Below are 15,296 nucleotides of genomic sequence, written 5' to 3' on the forward strand. Positions count from 1 at the left end.
GTAACTTTAACTGGTGTAGTAACTTTAACTGGTGTAAGAACTGGTGTAGTTACTGGTGTGTTTCCAGCCCCAGGAGAGCACATGGACTTCGGTTGTTTCACATCACTTTTGTCCTAAATCTTTTGTGTCACAGGTTCGAGGCTCTTCTTCGGGACTCATAGAAACACGACTTTTACACCTTTAACTTTGTTTGTTTTTATTCGTGCACATTGTTCAGACCCTTCTTTGTATTTCACGTATCCAGCGTCGGTCCGGTCGTATTTCGAGCGTCACTTGGACGCATCGACATTGAGGTCACAAAGGCACTTTGACCTGTTGACCTTCGGGTCCCGCGTGTCTCTAGCAGCCTTGGACGTTAACAGGAAACATGTTTTGTCTGGTTTCCTGTGTGACAGTAGACCGTGGAGACGTGGGCTGTGCTGCCCCCTGGTGGCCCCACATGTAGTCACCGCGTTGAAACGCTTCCAGAAGGGTCATTAAGGGGGTCAGAGGGTTGAAAAGTGTTTCACAGTGGTGACGGAGGGAGATTAATCTCAACAGGAACGAATGGACCCCGATTTAGAGAGAAACTATTTAAAGCACTTTAATGTTCACGTCAGTTCTTTTTACCGCCGGCGTTGGATGAGAAGCTGATCATATCCTGATACTGTAAGATGAGATGGTATTGTGTGTTTAACATGTTTTCACTTTGGACCTTTAAATTAAAAAGAGCTTTTCCTGATAACGATGTCGTGTTTGTCCTTGTTCGTAACTCAAACAGAAATGAAGTGTTGGGATGTTTATTGGAGTCACTGACGGACACGTTTCACGTCTCTTCTGAAGCAGGCGTGATGGCGGCGTCGGCCTGACACTCAAACTGCATCAGTCTCCTGCTTTATACTGAATGAATCACGTTAAACAATGAAGGTACAGAACTGGATTTTCACATTTTATTAAAAGCATCAGTTTAAATACACGTTGCTCAATAGCATGCTTGCATTCTGACCTCAATTTTCAAACATAACCATTAAAATATTTGCAGAGAAAAAAGTAAATAAAATTACTGCCATATGACGTTCATGAATATCTCATTAGAGAATGGTCAAACATTAAAATGAAATGCTCTTGTTAAAAATACAGCGTTTAGAAGTAGTTGAGATGTCTGCATAGAAACCAAATAAACAGGATAAAAGCTAACGGGCTTTAAATGCTGGAGCAACAAACACAGGGTCACGCTGCTGGACAAGACAAGCATATTAACAAAAGTGCATTAATATTACAAAAGGAACAGATGAAGCTATCTATCTATCTATCTATCTATCTATCTATCTATCTATCTATCTATCTATCTGATCAGGGTTCTTCAGACTGAAGCTGAGTACGAGACGAGTACGCCGTTGTCTTCAGTCTTACGATCACGTCTGTCTGACAGACGCAGCCAAAACAAGCTCCTCCTACATTTTCTTTTGTGAAAAGTTCAGATTGTCAACGTTGAGCTCAAACAGTTTGTGGGGTTCGTTATTTGAGTGAACGGCATGGATTCACTGTGGCGAGAAACACAAAACCTTCATGTTCCACAACAAGCTGCCAGATGCATCAGCTGCTGAGGGTGAAGAAGAGGAGGAGGAGGACAGACGGGTGAAGAAGAGGAGGAGGAGGAAGACAGACGGGTGAAGAAGAGGAGGAGGAGGAAGACAGACGGGTGATGGAGGCGGGCCCTTCAGGTTCTGGTGTAGGAGAAAGGGGGCAGGAACCGTAACGGGTCCTTCCCGGTCTGGTATCCACCTCCAAGCACTCCCATGTCCCTCTCCAGCAGGGATGTGTCTATATCCTGGAACGGATCGCTACACTCGTCCTGCTGCTCCCAGCTTCCCCCGTAGCCTCGGACCCCCTGTTTCACCCACGCCACCCCTCCATCATCGGGCCCCGACAGGTTCTCCAGGGACCTGAGGGGGGTCCGTGGAGCTGCCTGCGGGCTCCCGTCAATGACAGAGTCCAGCGCAGTGAGAATGGAGGAGATGGCGGCTGAAAGGGAGACGTCAGAGTCCATGGAAGTGGAGTCCTCGTCTCGGCAGCTTGCAGGAGACCAGCGAGCACAGTTTGACAAGTAGACGCTGGTGAACAGGGTCTCCTGGAGAGCAGCTGGGGGCTGTGACTCCTCTTTGTCCACAGGGGGCTCCGTCCAGGCCTCCAGGCTGATCTGCCGCAGCGTGTTGGCGATCAGGACGGACCGCCGCAGGCTGGGTTCAGGCAGCTCCTGGCCTCGCTGGAACTTGTTCAGGGACACGGAGAAGACCAACTGCCGCTGGTCCTCCCAGGTGGACCTGGTCCCGTCTGGACCCTCCAGGCCGTCGGCCGGCTGCTTACGCTTCTGACCCTTCATGGTCACCTTCAGACGCAGAGGGACAAGCCGTTACCATGACGATGACATCATCTTGTTACTTTGTCAGTGACCTCAGTAAAGCAAGTTTACATTTAAACAACCACAGAAGAAGTCACAACGTTCATGAATCCATTTCCTGTTTTTAAATCAGTTTAACCAAGTCTTTGGTTTCCTGATGGACCGGATCTCTGAGCCGTCTCAATAACAATCATTAATAACGCAATCATTAACAACACATAATCAATAACAATCATTAATAACACATAATCAATAACAATCATTAATAACGCAATCATTAATAATGCATACTCATTAATAACACAATCAATAACACAATCAATAACAATCATTAATGAAGCAATCATTAACAACACATAATCAATAACAATCATTAATAACACATAATCAATAACAATCATTAATGAAGCAATCATTAATAATGCATACTCATTAATAACACAATCAATAACACAATCATTAATAACACATAATCAATAAGAAAGCAATCATTAATAACACATAATAACAACAATCAACACAATAACAATCATTAATAACACAATCCACAACAATCATTAATAACGCAATCATTAATAACACACAATCAATAACAATAATTTATAACACAATCGTTAATAACACATAATCAATAATAACACTATCAATAATAACATATCAGTAGACTGGACTAGTAGATAATAAACCGTTTATAATCTATAAACCGTGTATTTGAGTAAGTTTTCGGCATTCTTCGTGTTTTAGGAATATTAAAGTGCTAACGTTAGCTAGCTTAGCCGCACAGTTAGCAGATAGCTGAAGTTGCCGGTAACATCCGGAGGGAAACTGAGCCGCTGAATGACGTCACGGACGTAAACGAACCGACTGGTCTCGGTTAAAGATACGAGCCCCGTTCACGCGGTAAAACACGTAAACGCGCAGGAAGTGAGACGTGTGAAAGCTAACCGACCTGTTGGATCCCGTCTCCCCGGTAACGGTGCGGTGGTTCGCGTTACTTGTAGGTAACGGTACTTGTAGTTGACGTCACTCGCTGCCGGTAATGTGCCGTTAACCCGCCTCCTCTTCGACACAACAACTAGTTAATGTTTCAGGGGACTTCGGTGAGAGAAGTAGTGACACGGCTCCGCCGATCTTCTCCCGCCGCGATTTGAGCACTCGTCGGGGAATGGCGAAAGGCATTATGGGTAGATGTGTGGTCCACACACATGCTATGTTCATGTGCTAGTTGGAAGATCCCACTTCCCAATTGTGAAGTCGAAATTACCAAAATGTCACGTTCACCTGCTTCTTTGTGAGGACGAAGTGAACAATGGCGGACCGTACGTAATGTATACCGATATTGGCGTGTTGGGGGATCCCTGTTTGGTTCTATGGTCCGCCTTTATGTGCAATTTCTGAGTCGGCAACTCGTATTTCCATAACTCCGATATCACGTGAAGGCAGCAACAGTCTGAATGGAGGTAGGCGAGTACGCGCGTACCTTTATATCATTCCTTTCCACCCAGACCCCATTCTCAAACGTTTTATTACGGGGCAATTTGCATATCGCTGAATGTAAATGATGACATCACCGACAGAAACATCTGCTGCTGTTTTTAAACGTATGACGACGTGTGTAAACACTGATTACGACCTTCAGCGGCTTCCAGGCAGCATCTCTTATTATATGAGACGATATAAAACTAAGAGATTACACTCATGAAAACGTGCTATTGACATTCTAGACTATGATTTATTTAACGAGTTTTGGGATTATTCATTTTTTATTAGCTTTTATGACAACTCCACTATTATTATTATTAATAATAATAATAATAATAATAATAATAATAATAATAATAATAATAATATTATTATTACACTTTTATTTATACCTGGGGACTGCAGATGCAAATTAGCCTAAGGCTAACTCTGGTGCAATGCATCAAATGTTTACATTTATGTTTTTAATTACACATGGTCCCTTTCAAATAAAATAAAATAAAATCACTATTGCTTTTTCTTCTACTTTGACTTGTTAACATAATATATGATCACTTCTTTGACATATGACCCTTTATAACTTTGCCGGCATGTTTTGTCGTTTTATTACTTTTTTGACAAACCATAGATGCAAAATACAATATTTTTTAATAATATATATATATATAATTTTATTGTATTATTTATCTATCTTTGTTGCCTATTATAACATTCTGTACTATAAATTATTTGATATACTATACTGTGATTTTTAAACGACTTATTTTTATTACTTTTTACTTTTAGGACGTACTGTACTGTAAGCTTTTGAGACAAACAAGAATGTGACTTTTGTGACAAGTAATATTATAGTTATAGTTTTTTCAATGTCTGCATTTGCGTCCTAAACTGTGTTTCGCAAGCGTGACAAGAATGTCATGAAAAGTCAGAAAAAGTCATAGTAATGTATGTCATAAAAGTCACAATATAATATGTTCAATAAAGTCAAACAAAAGTCAGACAAAACTCATCACAGAGAATATCCAAAAATGACAATTGCCAGTATTTTGTTGGAGAAAGTCGTTTTTCATGACATTACGACATACTGTTCTATAACTTTTTTTAAATGTTTTTCTTGAAATACTCTACTATGACTTTTTAATGAAATGTTTTGACATACTGTAAGACTTGTTGACAACATTTTTTGTACATGCTATACTTAATAACGTTTTTTCAGATTGACCTTTTTTATATTTTTTCAACAAACTACAATGACTTTTTAAAAAGAAATTTCGACATACTATAATTATTTGACAATTATTTCTAAAATACCAAACTATGACTTTTTGATAACATTTTTACGACATACTATAATATGACTTTTTTTGACTATACTATAACTCATTTTATCACTTATTTCGACATACTATACTGTCTTTTTAACATACCATAGTATGTCTTTTTTGAAAAAGTTAGGAGTTATAATTAGCTCAGTATGTCGAGTAGGAAATTCCTGTCTGTTACTCTACTATATACTATGACATTTTTGACAAACTCTACTATGACTTTTTTCAAGACTTCTGTTGTAGGCTATATATGTTTTATATATTGACCCAATGTTTGGTGGTTGGAAACCTGCCTGTTACTAGTAATATTTTTAACATACTATACTTTTTTCATTACCTTTTTTTTAATCCTAGCATTTTTAAGACATACTTTGACTTTTTAGATGACATATTGTCGACACACTATAGCATGAATTTTTAATTTTTTTTATGTGTGGAACTGCATAATGCAAAGGATTATCAAAAGGTATTTCACATGTGAACAGCTGTGACTTGTCAGAATTGAGGAAAGACATGGTGCGCAAGAACCTTTTTATTTTCTGCACGGAATTTGGGAAAAAACTTTTTTTAAAAAGCACTCACTTTTGTACACTCAGTTTCTGCAGATCGGGGACATATTGTTGACATTGCCCAAAGTCTCTCAACATCAGAAATTCATCAAAACATTCCAGATGAAAGAAATGTATGAAAAGATTCCCTCATTACCATACAAATGTTTTAACAAAACACAATAAAAAATGTCTGGATTTAATACTGTGCAAAATTCATTTCGAATATTGAAATGGCATTCAGTCAGTCAGTGGCTGAGGAGGAATGATGTGAAAATAATTGATATTCCACAGTCTTATTGTCCACATTCACATCAAACAGTCGACACAAAACTCAAAGGAAGTTCAGGATTTCAATTACATATCTACAAAATCTAGCTATGTACACTGTACAGAGGTTTAAACACATACATCTGTTAGAAGGAACAGAGGAGCTGTGAGAGTGGATCAGAACATTGAAGATCTGACCTGGAGGCCGGACAAATACTCGGCCATCAGTGACCCGGTCTTCAGACCCGGTCTGGACCCGGTCTTCAGATCTAGTCTGGACCCGGTCTGACACGCTGAACACTGGAACGCAGTGCTGCTAAATCAGTTGGCTCCGCATGGCTTTCTGGGCATAACGGTGTGACATTAAATTGATCTGGTGCTGGTTGTTGCTGTTGCTCATGATTTACTGCATCTTGCATTGGAAGACAAAATTAGTGGATTAGGATTTCTTCATTAATATTACAACTAGTTACTATCTTGTGATATGAAGATACATTTTCCTCTGATCACACAGAGCAGTCTCATCGCAGTTTGTGAAATAGTCACAAAATACAGTATGTTGTTTTGTAGAAAAAAACTATCAATGTACAATTTAAAGCTAATGGTTCAGTTGTTTACAGCTAACGGTGGTTTAGTTGTCTAAAGCTAATGGTGGTTTAGTTGTTTACAGCTAACGGTGGTTTAGTTGTTTAGGCCTATGGTTAACGGTGGTTTAGTTGTTTACAGCTAACGGTGGTTTAGTTGTTTAGGCCTACAGCTAACGGTGGTTTAGTTGTTTACAGCTAACGGTGGTTTAGTTGTTTACAGCTAACGGTGGTTTAGTTGTTTAGGCCTACAGCTAACGGTGGTTTAGTTGTTTAGGCCTACAGCTAACGGTGGTTTAGTTGTTTAGGCCTACAGCTAACGGTGGTTTAGTTGTTTACAGCTAACGGTGGTTTAGTTGTTTAGGCCTACAGCTAACGGTGGTTTAGTTGTTTACAGCTAACGGTGGTTTAGTTGTTTAGGCCTACAGCTAACGGTGGTTTAGTTGTTTACAGCTAACAGTGGTTTAGTTGTTTAGGCCTACAGCTAACGGTGGTTTAGTTGTTTACAGCTAACGGTGGTTTAGTTGTTTAGGCCTACAGCTAACGGTGGTTTAGGCCTACAGCTAACGGTGGTTTAGTTGTTTACAGCTAACGGTGGTTTAGTTGTTTATAGCTAATGGTGCTTTAGTTGTGTAATGTTGCCTTGACTAATAGAAAAATAATTTGTGCTGAGTGACACAAAACGAAACCGATCAAATCTTGTGACTTTTTTACGAACTGCTGTGAGACTTTGTTGTTGCAGCAGCAGTTGATAACTTTTGTTATTGAGATAAGATGACAATAAGTTAATCTTCATATCACACCTTACATTTGATCCTCTTCAGTTAAGTCTGGTAGCACGAGTTCTGATCACCTTTAACTATTTGGATGTAACATTTGAGTTAAACATCCATAGATAATCGCCTTTAAAGACAAATAGTACTGGGTGAGTCATTTATATACAGCATCAACTATAGCAGCTTTTGAATTCTGCACAACAATATAAAGCTGGAAGTTCAATGACACATTGAACATTTTACGGCAATAAGATATGATGGCTAAAATGTCATGGCTTGATGAGGGTGGTGGGAGGGGGGGGGGGGGGGGGGTAGGGCTAGATTTTTGAGGGAGGAGCAAGCACATTCCCCATTAAAACAAATAAATGGCTTTTTGAAATTTGGCCAGAACATTGTTTCATATTTATTCACCAGTAAGGTCATACTATTTTACAAAGTCTGTACAAGCTTGGAGCACTACAAAGTTTACAAATCCAGAGAGGAAAAAGGGAAATGGGGATTTGTGTCTTTTTTGGGGCTCCTGAAGGAGCCAAACAACCTTTCACTTACACGATTGTCCCTCCTCTTTTTTCACCTTTTCTCTATCGCTCCTTTACATTTCAGTTTCTTTTGGATTAGTCTTTCCGATTCACATTCTCTATCCCATTTTTTCACAATTACAAACGCCTGCCTAAGGGAACAGGAAGGACACTTCTGATTGGTCTGCACAGCGGGTTCAGGACTGAGTTCATTTCTAGACCCGGTTGCTTTGGAGGTCTCAGCTTCAAACAGGTGAAATGTGGTTTAAAAATGTCACAGTCATTGTTAGTCTATGGTCTAGCAGTAGCATCGCTGAGATTCCGTCTTGTAATCTTGTGCATCTTCTTCCATCTGCTCCAATGTTATGCTCCTTCTGGTCTATTCTAGATCCCACAGGATCCCTGTCCTGGTCAGTCCATCACACCTCAGTCTGCTGCTGTGAGTCGGTGATGATGGTCACCCCTCGACGAAGCTCGTCCATACTGTCGAAGTCGCTGCCATGTTCAGAATCATCCATCCCACAGGGCGCCGACATGTCGGAGGCTGATGATGCGCCAACAGACAGTCGCATATTTAGCGACACAGAGTCATCAGTGTCGCCATTTCCTGGGGTCAACCCGCTTGTCGAAGGGCTGGAGTCCCCGTGGGGGGCCTCTCCAAGGGGCAGGTGGTGGGGCGGCAGGTATTGGCTAGGGTGGAAGTGTGGCCTGGCGTGCTGACTGCCAGAGCTCAGGGTGCTCTCCTTGGAGACCGGTGGGTTGGCGGGTAATGGTGTGTAGGGCTCACGGTAGTCCTCGCCTGTGGGCAGCGGAGGGGGCAGCTGGTCCTGGCTCAAGAACTCTTCTTCGTGGGGAGGGGGGTAGTCGCTATCAATGTCATAGCCTCCCAAATAGTAGTCCGACTCCAACTCACGGGTGCTTCCTCCAAGGCGGGGCGCCGAGCCTGCTGCATCGCTGCCAGGACCTGCTGCCTCATAGGCGGGCGCCTCCTCGATGTCGGACAGCCGGGTGCTTGGCATCCAGTCGGAAGTGTCCCAGTGATATGCTGGACAGCAGAAGGGGAGATGGTTAGTAACAAGAAACAGGAGCACAAAGTCATCTCCACGACATCCAGCCTTAGAGGTTTACGGTCAGATACATGACGAGACCTGCACAGAGAACTTGTGAGGTCTTTAGGGGAACATGCACAACAGGAGCCTGGGAGGGTCACAGCATGCTGAGCTTCATGTTGACAGGCTGCAAAAACACCTTGGATTCTGGGTGTTGCATCAAATATTTGGTAGCGTTTCCTGTTGGTCAGCGTAGCAAAGTAGTAAGAAACATGGTATTGGCTCTGATGAACCCAATTAACAACTCGATTAAATATGCATGTAAATATATTCTTTTGAACAGCTCAATAGCTGTGTGACATTCGGTTCGTCTGTTCACTCTCAGAAGCAAAGGCAGAATTAGTGTGATATTGTTATCGAAGAGGTTTACACTCATATGAATCCTTTCTGGCACTTATGGGATGTTTTGAAAGGGAACGACAGAACAAAATAGGCTGCATCTCTCATTGGTCTGAAACAGGAAGCTATGCTATGGTGTTAGCATTGAGTACTGGAGCCAACGATCTACTGACGGATCATACATGATGGTTTTCATCAAAAAGCTTCCTCTGACCAAAACAATGATGTACCAAAAACTGCAGATTAATTAATTTAACTGAAGCACAATTCATATGAGAACAAATGGTGAGTGAAGCGATTACAAACCAAACCAAAAGACATCCATGCATCAAAGCAGAACACTGTGAAAGGTTCATCATGCCACAACTGCTGCAGCAGCATCACTGGGCTGGAGAGGAGAAGCCAAATATGATGGGATGCAGGAAGGTGAGCGAGGCAGGCAAACACAGTGGAGACTGAGCTGCTAAACCAGTACAGCACAGACAGACAGACAGACAGACAGGTGGGTAGACAGTTGTGGGGTAAAGGAAGGGGGTCTGGTAGTCACCTCTGTTGTAGGTTTGACCATGGTCCATAACTGACACTGTCAGATGGAAGAACAACATTAGCAGTGGATCATGAGAGTCTGCTGGTCTAAATGTAAATATACATATGATATATATATGTATATGTATATACTGTATATAATATAAATATATCACACAGGTAGAAAAGGATTAAGGTTGTACAACTAAAGAGTGTCTGTAATGTTCATGTTCTCCTGATATGTTTTAGCTCATCTCTGTTGATCATCTAAAAGGGTAAAGTAGATAATAGACAATAATTGATTTGCTGTCATTCAACAACTACAACTCTCACAAGCTTAAGGAAGCTGGACCTACACTTCTTTCTGTTCCTCCAGATCTGGTCCTTGTCTCTGTGTGTTTATGACATTAATGTTCTGCATCATCTTCAGTTTCAGCATCTTTCCATCGAACCAACCTTCGTTAGTGTGACGACATGTCAATGTCCTAATATGGTTCCGTGAGACGGTGTTCACGTTTAAGTAGATGTCTCAACCTAAAGATGCAGTTTATTGGTCTCAACCTAACTATGTAGTTGAGTCTCAACCTAACTATGTAGTTTAGTCTCAACCTAACTATGTAGTTGAGTGGTCTTAACCTAACTACCGGTATGTAGTTTAGTCTCAACCTAAAGATGTAGTTTATTGGTCTCAACCTAACTATGTAGTTTAGTCTCAACCTAACTATGTAGTTTAGTCTCAACCTAACTATGTAGTTTAGTGGTCTTAACCTAACTATGTAGTTAAGTCTCAACCTAACTATGTAGTTTAGTCTCAACCTAACTATGTAGTTGAGTGGTCTTAACCTAACTACCGGTATGTAGTTTAGTCTCAACCTAAAGATGTAGTTTATTGGTCTCAACCTAACTATTTAGTTTAGTCTCAACCTAACTATGTAGTTTAGTCTCAACCTAACTATGTAGTTTAGTGGTCTTAACCTAACTATGTAATTTAGTCTCAACCTAACTATGTAGTTTAGTCTCAACCTAACTATGTAGTTTAGTGGTCTTAACCTAACTATGTAGTTAAGTCTCAACCTAACTATGTAGTTTAGTCTCAACCTAACTATGTAGTTGAGTGGTCTTAACCTAACTACCGGTATGTAGTTTAGTCTCAACCTAAAGATGTAGTTTATTGGTCTCAACCTAACTATGTAGTTTAGTCTCAACCTAACTATGTAGTTTAGTCTCAACCTAACTATGTAGTTGAGTGGTCTTAACCTAACTACCGGTATGTAGTTTAGTCTCAACCTAAAGATGTAGTTTATTGGTCTCAACCTAACTATGTAGTTTAGTCTCAACCTAACTATGTAGTTTAGTCTCAACCTAACTATGTAGTTTAGTGGTCTTAACCTAACTATGTAGTTTAGTCTCAACCTAACTATGTAGTTTAGTCTCAACCTAACTATGTAGTTGAGTGGTCTTAACCTAACTACCGGTATGTAGTTTAGTCTCAACCTAAAGATGTAGTTTATTGGTCTCAACCTAACTATGTAGTTTAGTCTCAACCTAACTATGTAGTTTAGTCTCAACCTAACTATGTAGTTTAGTGGTCTTAACCTAACTATGTAGTTTAGTGGTCTTAACCTAACTATGTAGTTTAGTCTCAACCTAACTATGTAGTTTAGTGGTCTTAACCTAACTATGTAGTTTAGTCTCAACCTAACTATGTAGTTTAGTGGTCTTAACCTAACTATGTAGTTGAGTCTCAACCTAACTATGTAGTTTAGTCTCAACCTAACGATGTAGTTTACTGGTCTCAACCTAACGATGTAGTTTATTGGTCTCAACCTAACTATGTAGTTTAGTGGTCTCAACCTAACTATGTAGTTTAGTGGTCTCAACCTAAATATGTAGTTTAATGGTCTCAACCTAACTATGTGGTTTAGTGGTCTCAACCTAACTATGTGGTTTAGGTCTAGTGTTGGTCTCCTGAGGTGGTGAGTTGCCATGGAAACGTGATGAGGATAGTAAAGTATCCTGCGAGCTGCTGGAGGAGAACCTGGAAGGTTGTTGGACTGAAGGACCTCTGACAGTCATCAGTGATCATGTTGGGAGCTGATTTGTGAACAGTTGTAAACAGTGAGCCCTCTGACTGAATGTACTGCGAGTGTGTTTCTTTTGGACGAGATCAGGGAGAGAGAGTAGAGAGACATTAGAGAGACAGAGGGTGAGACGAGGTACCTTCACTCTCGATTGTGTCGACTGCATCATTGACCAGTCGAATGACCGTCACTATGGAGGCTTGGGAGGGAAGAAAGGAGCAGATGAGTTTGGAAAACAGTGAACCAGAGTGAAGACCTGACACCTGGTCTCTCTTCCTGCTGGCTTTCATGTTGGGGGCAATCTGCATACAATATTATTCATACATATGGTTGAAAAAAATAAATCTGCAAAAGGAAGAAAACACGGCCAAACAAAGAAAATGAATTTCACAAATGCAAAGAAAGCCACACAAGCAAAAAGAATATACAAGCAGAAACACTGCAGTCAGACCTGAACCAGCAAGACCTGAACCAGCACAGGGATGAAGATGGAAACAGGTGGATTATGAATGACGCTCAAACAAGGAATCCACTGATCGACATAATGAGCATTCAGAACCATGAAACATGTAGGAACAGGACGAGGCCATGGAAATAAAAGCAACAACAACATTACGAAGCCGTCGACCCCCTCCTCTTCTTCAACACCACGACACACAACAGCACAACGCTTCCACAACGCTTCCACAACGCTTCCACAACGCTTCCACAACCACAGGCTTCATGGACAAAACATGCAGAAGCTGCGACATTCATCTCTCAGAAGTGACGCCGTGTTGCCAGTTTATCTTTTAGCCTTTGCAGGAGAAGAGTTATATAAACTGTATATCAAAAACACGATTATGATTATTATGAAAGTCTAGAGATCCTAAATGTTATATTTGACCTTTACGTCTGAACATGAATCTGTCCTGTAGGAGATGTCTAGGTGGAGAAGTTGGTTTGATGATGGTACTGGAGGAGATCTATTCTCTGGAAACAACCAATGGAAACTTCTACGTTTAGTTTGAAGAACTGGCCTTCATTAGCCTCTCATTGAACTTCTAGACATGAACACGTTCTCAGGCTTAAATCATGGTTTCATTTCACAGCTGACGTCACCATGAATATTCATAATGTCATCGTCTAGTCCAGATAAAGTTTTAAACATTGAAGCAGCGTCTCAACATCTGCTTGTTATGTGTTGGGACGTCAGAATCCAGATCCCATAAGACTCCAGTTCTCCAGGATCCAGACAGGATCCAGCCTGGATCAGGACAGTGTTCCAGTTGAAACGGTGACCGTGTTAACTGGTGACGTTCATGTTGATGGAGATAAATAAACACAGATTTAAAACTCCTACATGTTCCGTTGGTGTGTTCAGCAGCTGAGAGTCAGCAGCTAACACGGTCACCGGTTCAACCACAACACCGGTGGCGTCTATCAACTGGACTGCTGGTCGAAGGGAGTAAAGTCAGAGCTCTGAGTCTCTGACGTTGTGTTCATGACCTCCGATAAAGCGTTGATCATCTAGTGACTCTTAACGTGTCGCTGGAGGAACATTACACAACAGATACGTGTTTCCACGACAACGCTAGGTATTAATGGTTCTACCTGCTCAAGTTCTAAACCATGCAAACATGGGTTTGTCACGGTTGTTTTCTCACAAATGTTTCACAGCAAAGTTTTGCATGAATATTAATGAAAACAAACCCAACGGCGAAGAAGCAACGAAGCTTTAAAATAACCACATATTCTCACCGTTGTCATCGCAAGAGTCAGACTGGAAGGAGCTCAGCGATTGGACCTCAGAGTTACTGCCTTTGTTGCTCCCAGAAAAACAGGTAACTTCATCGGCCATGTCCACCATCTTACCTGCAGGGAGAGGTCAGAGGTCAAACACAAACTGGTACTGACTATGTTTGACATTAACTGTATTTGTGCTCACGACGACCTCATATCATATATACAGGACTACTTTGATCGAGGTCCTGGTTTAAGTCTTTAAAGAGGTTTCTCCTCTCATCTAAGTAGTTGGAACTCCCAGTCACTAATTGAAGAGGTCTCTTGGAGCAGGGCCGTCTCCAAAGACCTAAACCAGGTCTTCAGAGGTTTACAAGAAAGAACAGCCGAGCAGGTGAGGATGTGGCTATTTCCTGGAAGTATAAATGTTAGCAGTAAAATACTGAAATCCCAAAAAGATCAGGTTTGTTTGCCTCGAGTATCCAGAGGATATTAAAGTTCATACTATATTATTATATATATATATATACAGTATATATATATATATACTGTGTATATATATATATATATATATGCTCTACTACCAGCAGGAAACAGAAACAGCTGAAAATGTAAACGCGAAGCTTAAACATTTAAATAGAAAATCTAAAAGAAATCAGAAAAAGGAAATAAATCAAATATGAAACTCAAATAATATATGAAATAAATAAAAAACGTAAAACATCACATGTAAATGCTATGTATGTGGTATTTAGGCCACGCCCACCCTCCTCGCTGTCCCAGGGGCTCTTGCGGAGGGAGTCACAGTCGGAGCGGCACGGCGAGACCGGCGGCAGGTTCGGGGCCACGCTGCAGACCACCACCCCCCTCCTGGTGGTCCCCGCCAGGATCCGGGGAGACTCCGGGTGGAAGGTGCTCATCTCCGTGTGCTCCACGCCACGGCCGTCTACCATCTTCTCCAGGCTGGATCGCGGGTCTCCTTGGAAACAGGGCGTGTAGGCCATGGGCCTCACGGGGACCTGCGGCGGTCCCATCAGTCCTCCGCCCCCGATCACGGCGGCCCCCAGCCCCTGCTCGGAGTACAGGTTGAGGGGGTCTCCGGGGCCGCAGTGCAGGGTCTTGAACTGGATGCCGTTGGCCTTGTTGAGCAGAGCCGCCGTGGCCGGGTCCTGGACCAGGGACAGGTTGTTCCGCGAGTAATTCTTCTGAAAGACCTTCTTGCGGAAAGCGATGAAGAGGATGATGAGGGTGATGATGACCAGCAGCACCACGGTGATGCCGATCAGCTCCTCCTTCCCCACCACGGTGTGACCCGCCTGCATGTCGGGGACCACCACGGGCCGAAGACCACATCGCTGGCCCACGAAGCCCGCCGAGCAGTTACAGTAGAAAGAGCCGGGGGTGTTGACACAGACGCCGCCGTTCTCACACTCGCCCTCCGGGTTACTGCGGTCGCACTCGTTCACGTCCTCCTCACAGCTGCAGGAGGAGGAGGAAGAGTCATCACACAGGAGGAGGAGGAGGAGAAGGAGGAAGATTTATCACACAGGGGGAGGAGGAGGAGGAAGAGTCATCACACAGGGGGAGGAGGAGGAGGCAGAAGATTTATCACACAGGAGGAGGAGGAGGAGGAAGAG

At 42.2% G+C, this 15,296-nt stretch overlaps 2 protein-coding genes and 1 long non-coding RNA gene across 3 annotated transcripts in view; 1 reads left to right on the plus strand and 2 right to left on the minus strand.

Moving 5' to 3' along the window:
* Window positions 1-923: 923 nt before the first annotated feature.
* Window positions 924-3,535, minus strand: sertad3 (SERTA domain containing 3). Its single transcript, XM_084019354.1, has 2 exons — window positions 3,330-3,535; window positions 924-2,368 (listed from the first exon to the last, which is right to left on the minus strand). The coding sequence occupies exon 2, from the start codon at window positions 2,360-2,362 to the stop codon at window positions 1,700-1,702; it is 663 nt and encodes a 220-aa protein (XP_083875480.1). The 5' UTR covers window positions 2,363-2,368; window positions 3,330-3,535; the 3' UTR covers window positions 924-1,699.
* A 2,130-nt stretch (window positions 3,536-5,665) lies between these two features.
* On the plus strand, window positions 5,666-7,120 carry LOC311020369. The gene is made up of 2 exons (XR_014597899.1): window positions 5,666-6,829; window positions 6,867-7,120. It is a non-coding gene; the product is annotated as an uncharacterized lncRNA (long non-coding RNA).
* A 21-nt stretch (window positions 7,121-7,141) lies between these two features.
* The window catches only part of fat3a (FAT atypical cadherin 3a), a 94,545-nt gene continuing 86,390 nt past the window's right edge, over window positions 7,142-15,296 (minus strand). Inside the window, 5 exon segments of the mRNA XM_084019322.1 lie at window positions 7,142-8,928; window positions 9,879-9,914; window positions 12,077-12,136; window positions 13,678-13,791; window positions 14,426-15,138. Coding sequence (XP_083875448.1) covers window positions 8,303-8,928; window positions 9,879-9,914; window positions 12,077-12,136; window positions 13,678-13,791; window positions 14,426-15,138 — 1,549 coding nt within the window. The 3' untranslated portion in view covers window positions 7,142-8,302.

This window comes from Eutrigla gurnardus, assembly GCF_963514095.1.
Source record: "Eutrigla gurnardus genome assembly, chromosome: 10".
Lineage (NCBI taxonomy): Eukaryota > Metazoa > Chordata > Actinopteri > Perciformes > Triglidae > Eutrigla > Eutrigla gurnardus.

Coding starts and splice junctions, on each gene's coding strand:
- sertad3 (XM_084019354.1), bottom strand. CDS start 2,362: ATGAAGGGTCAGAAGCGTAAGCAGCCGGCCGACGGCCTGGAGGGTCCA.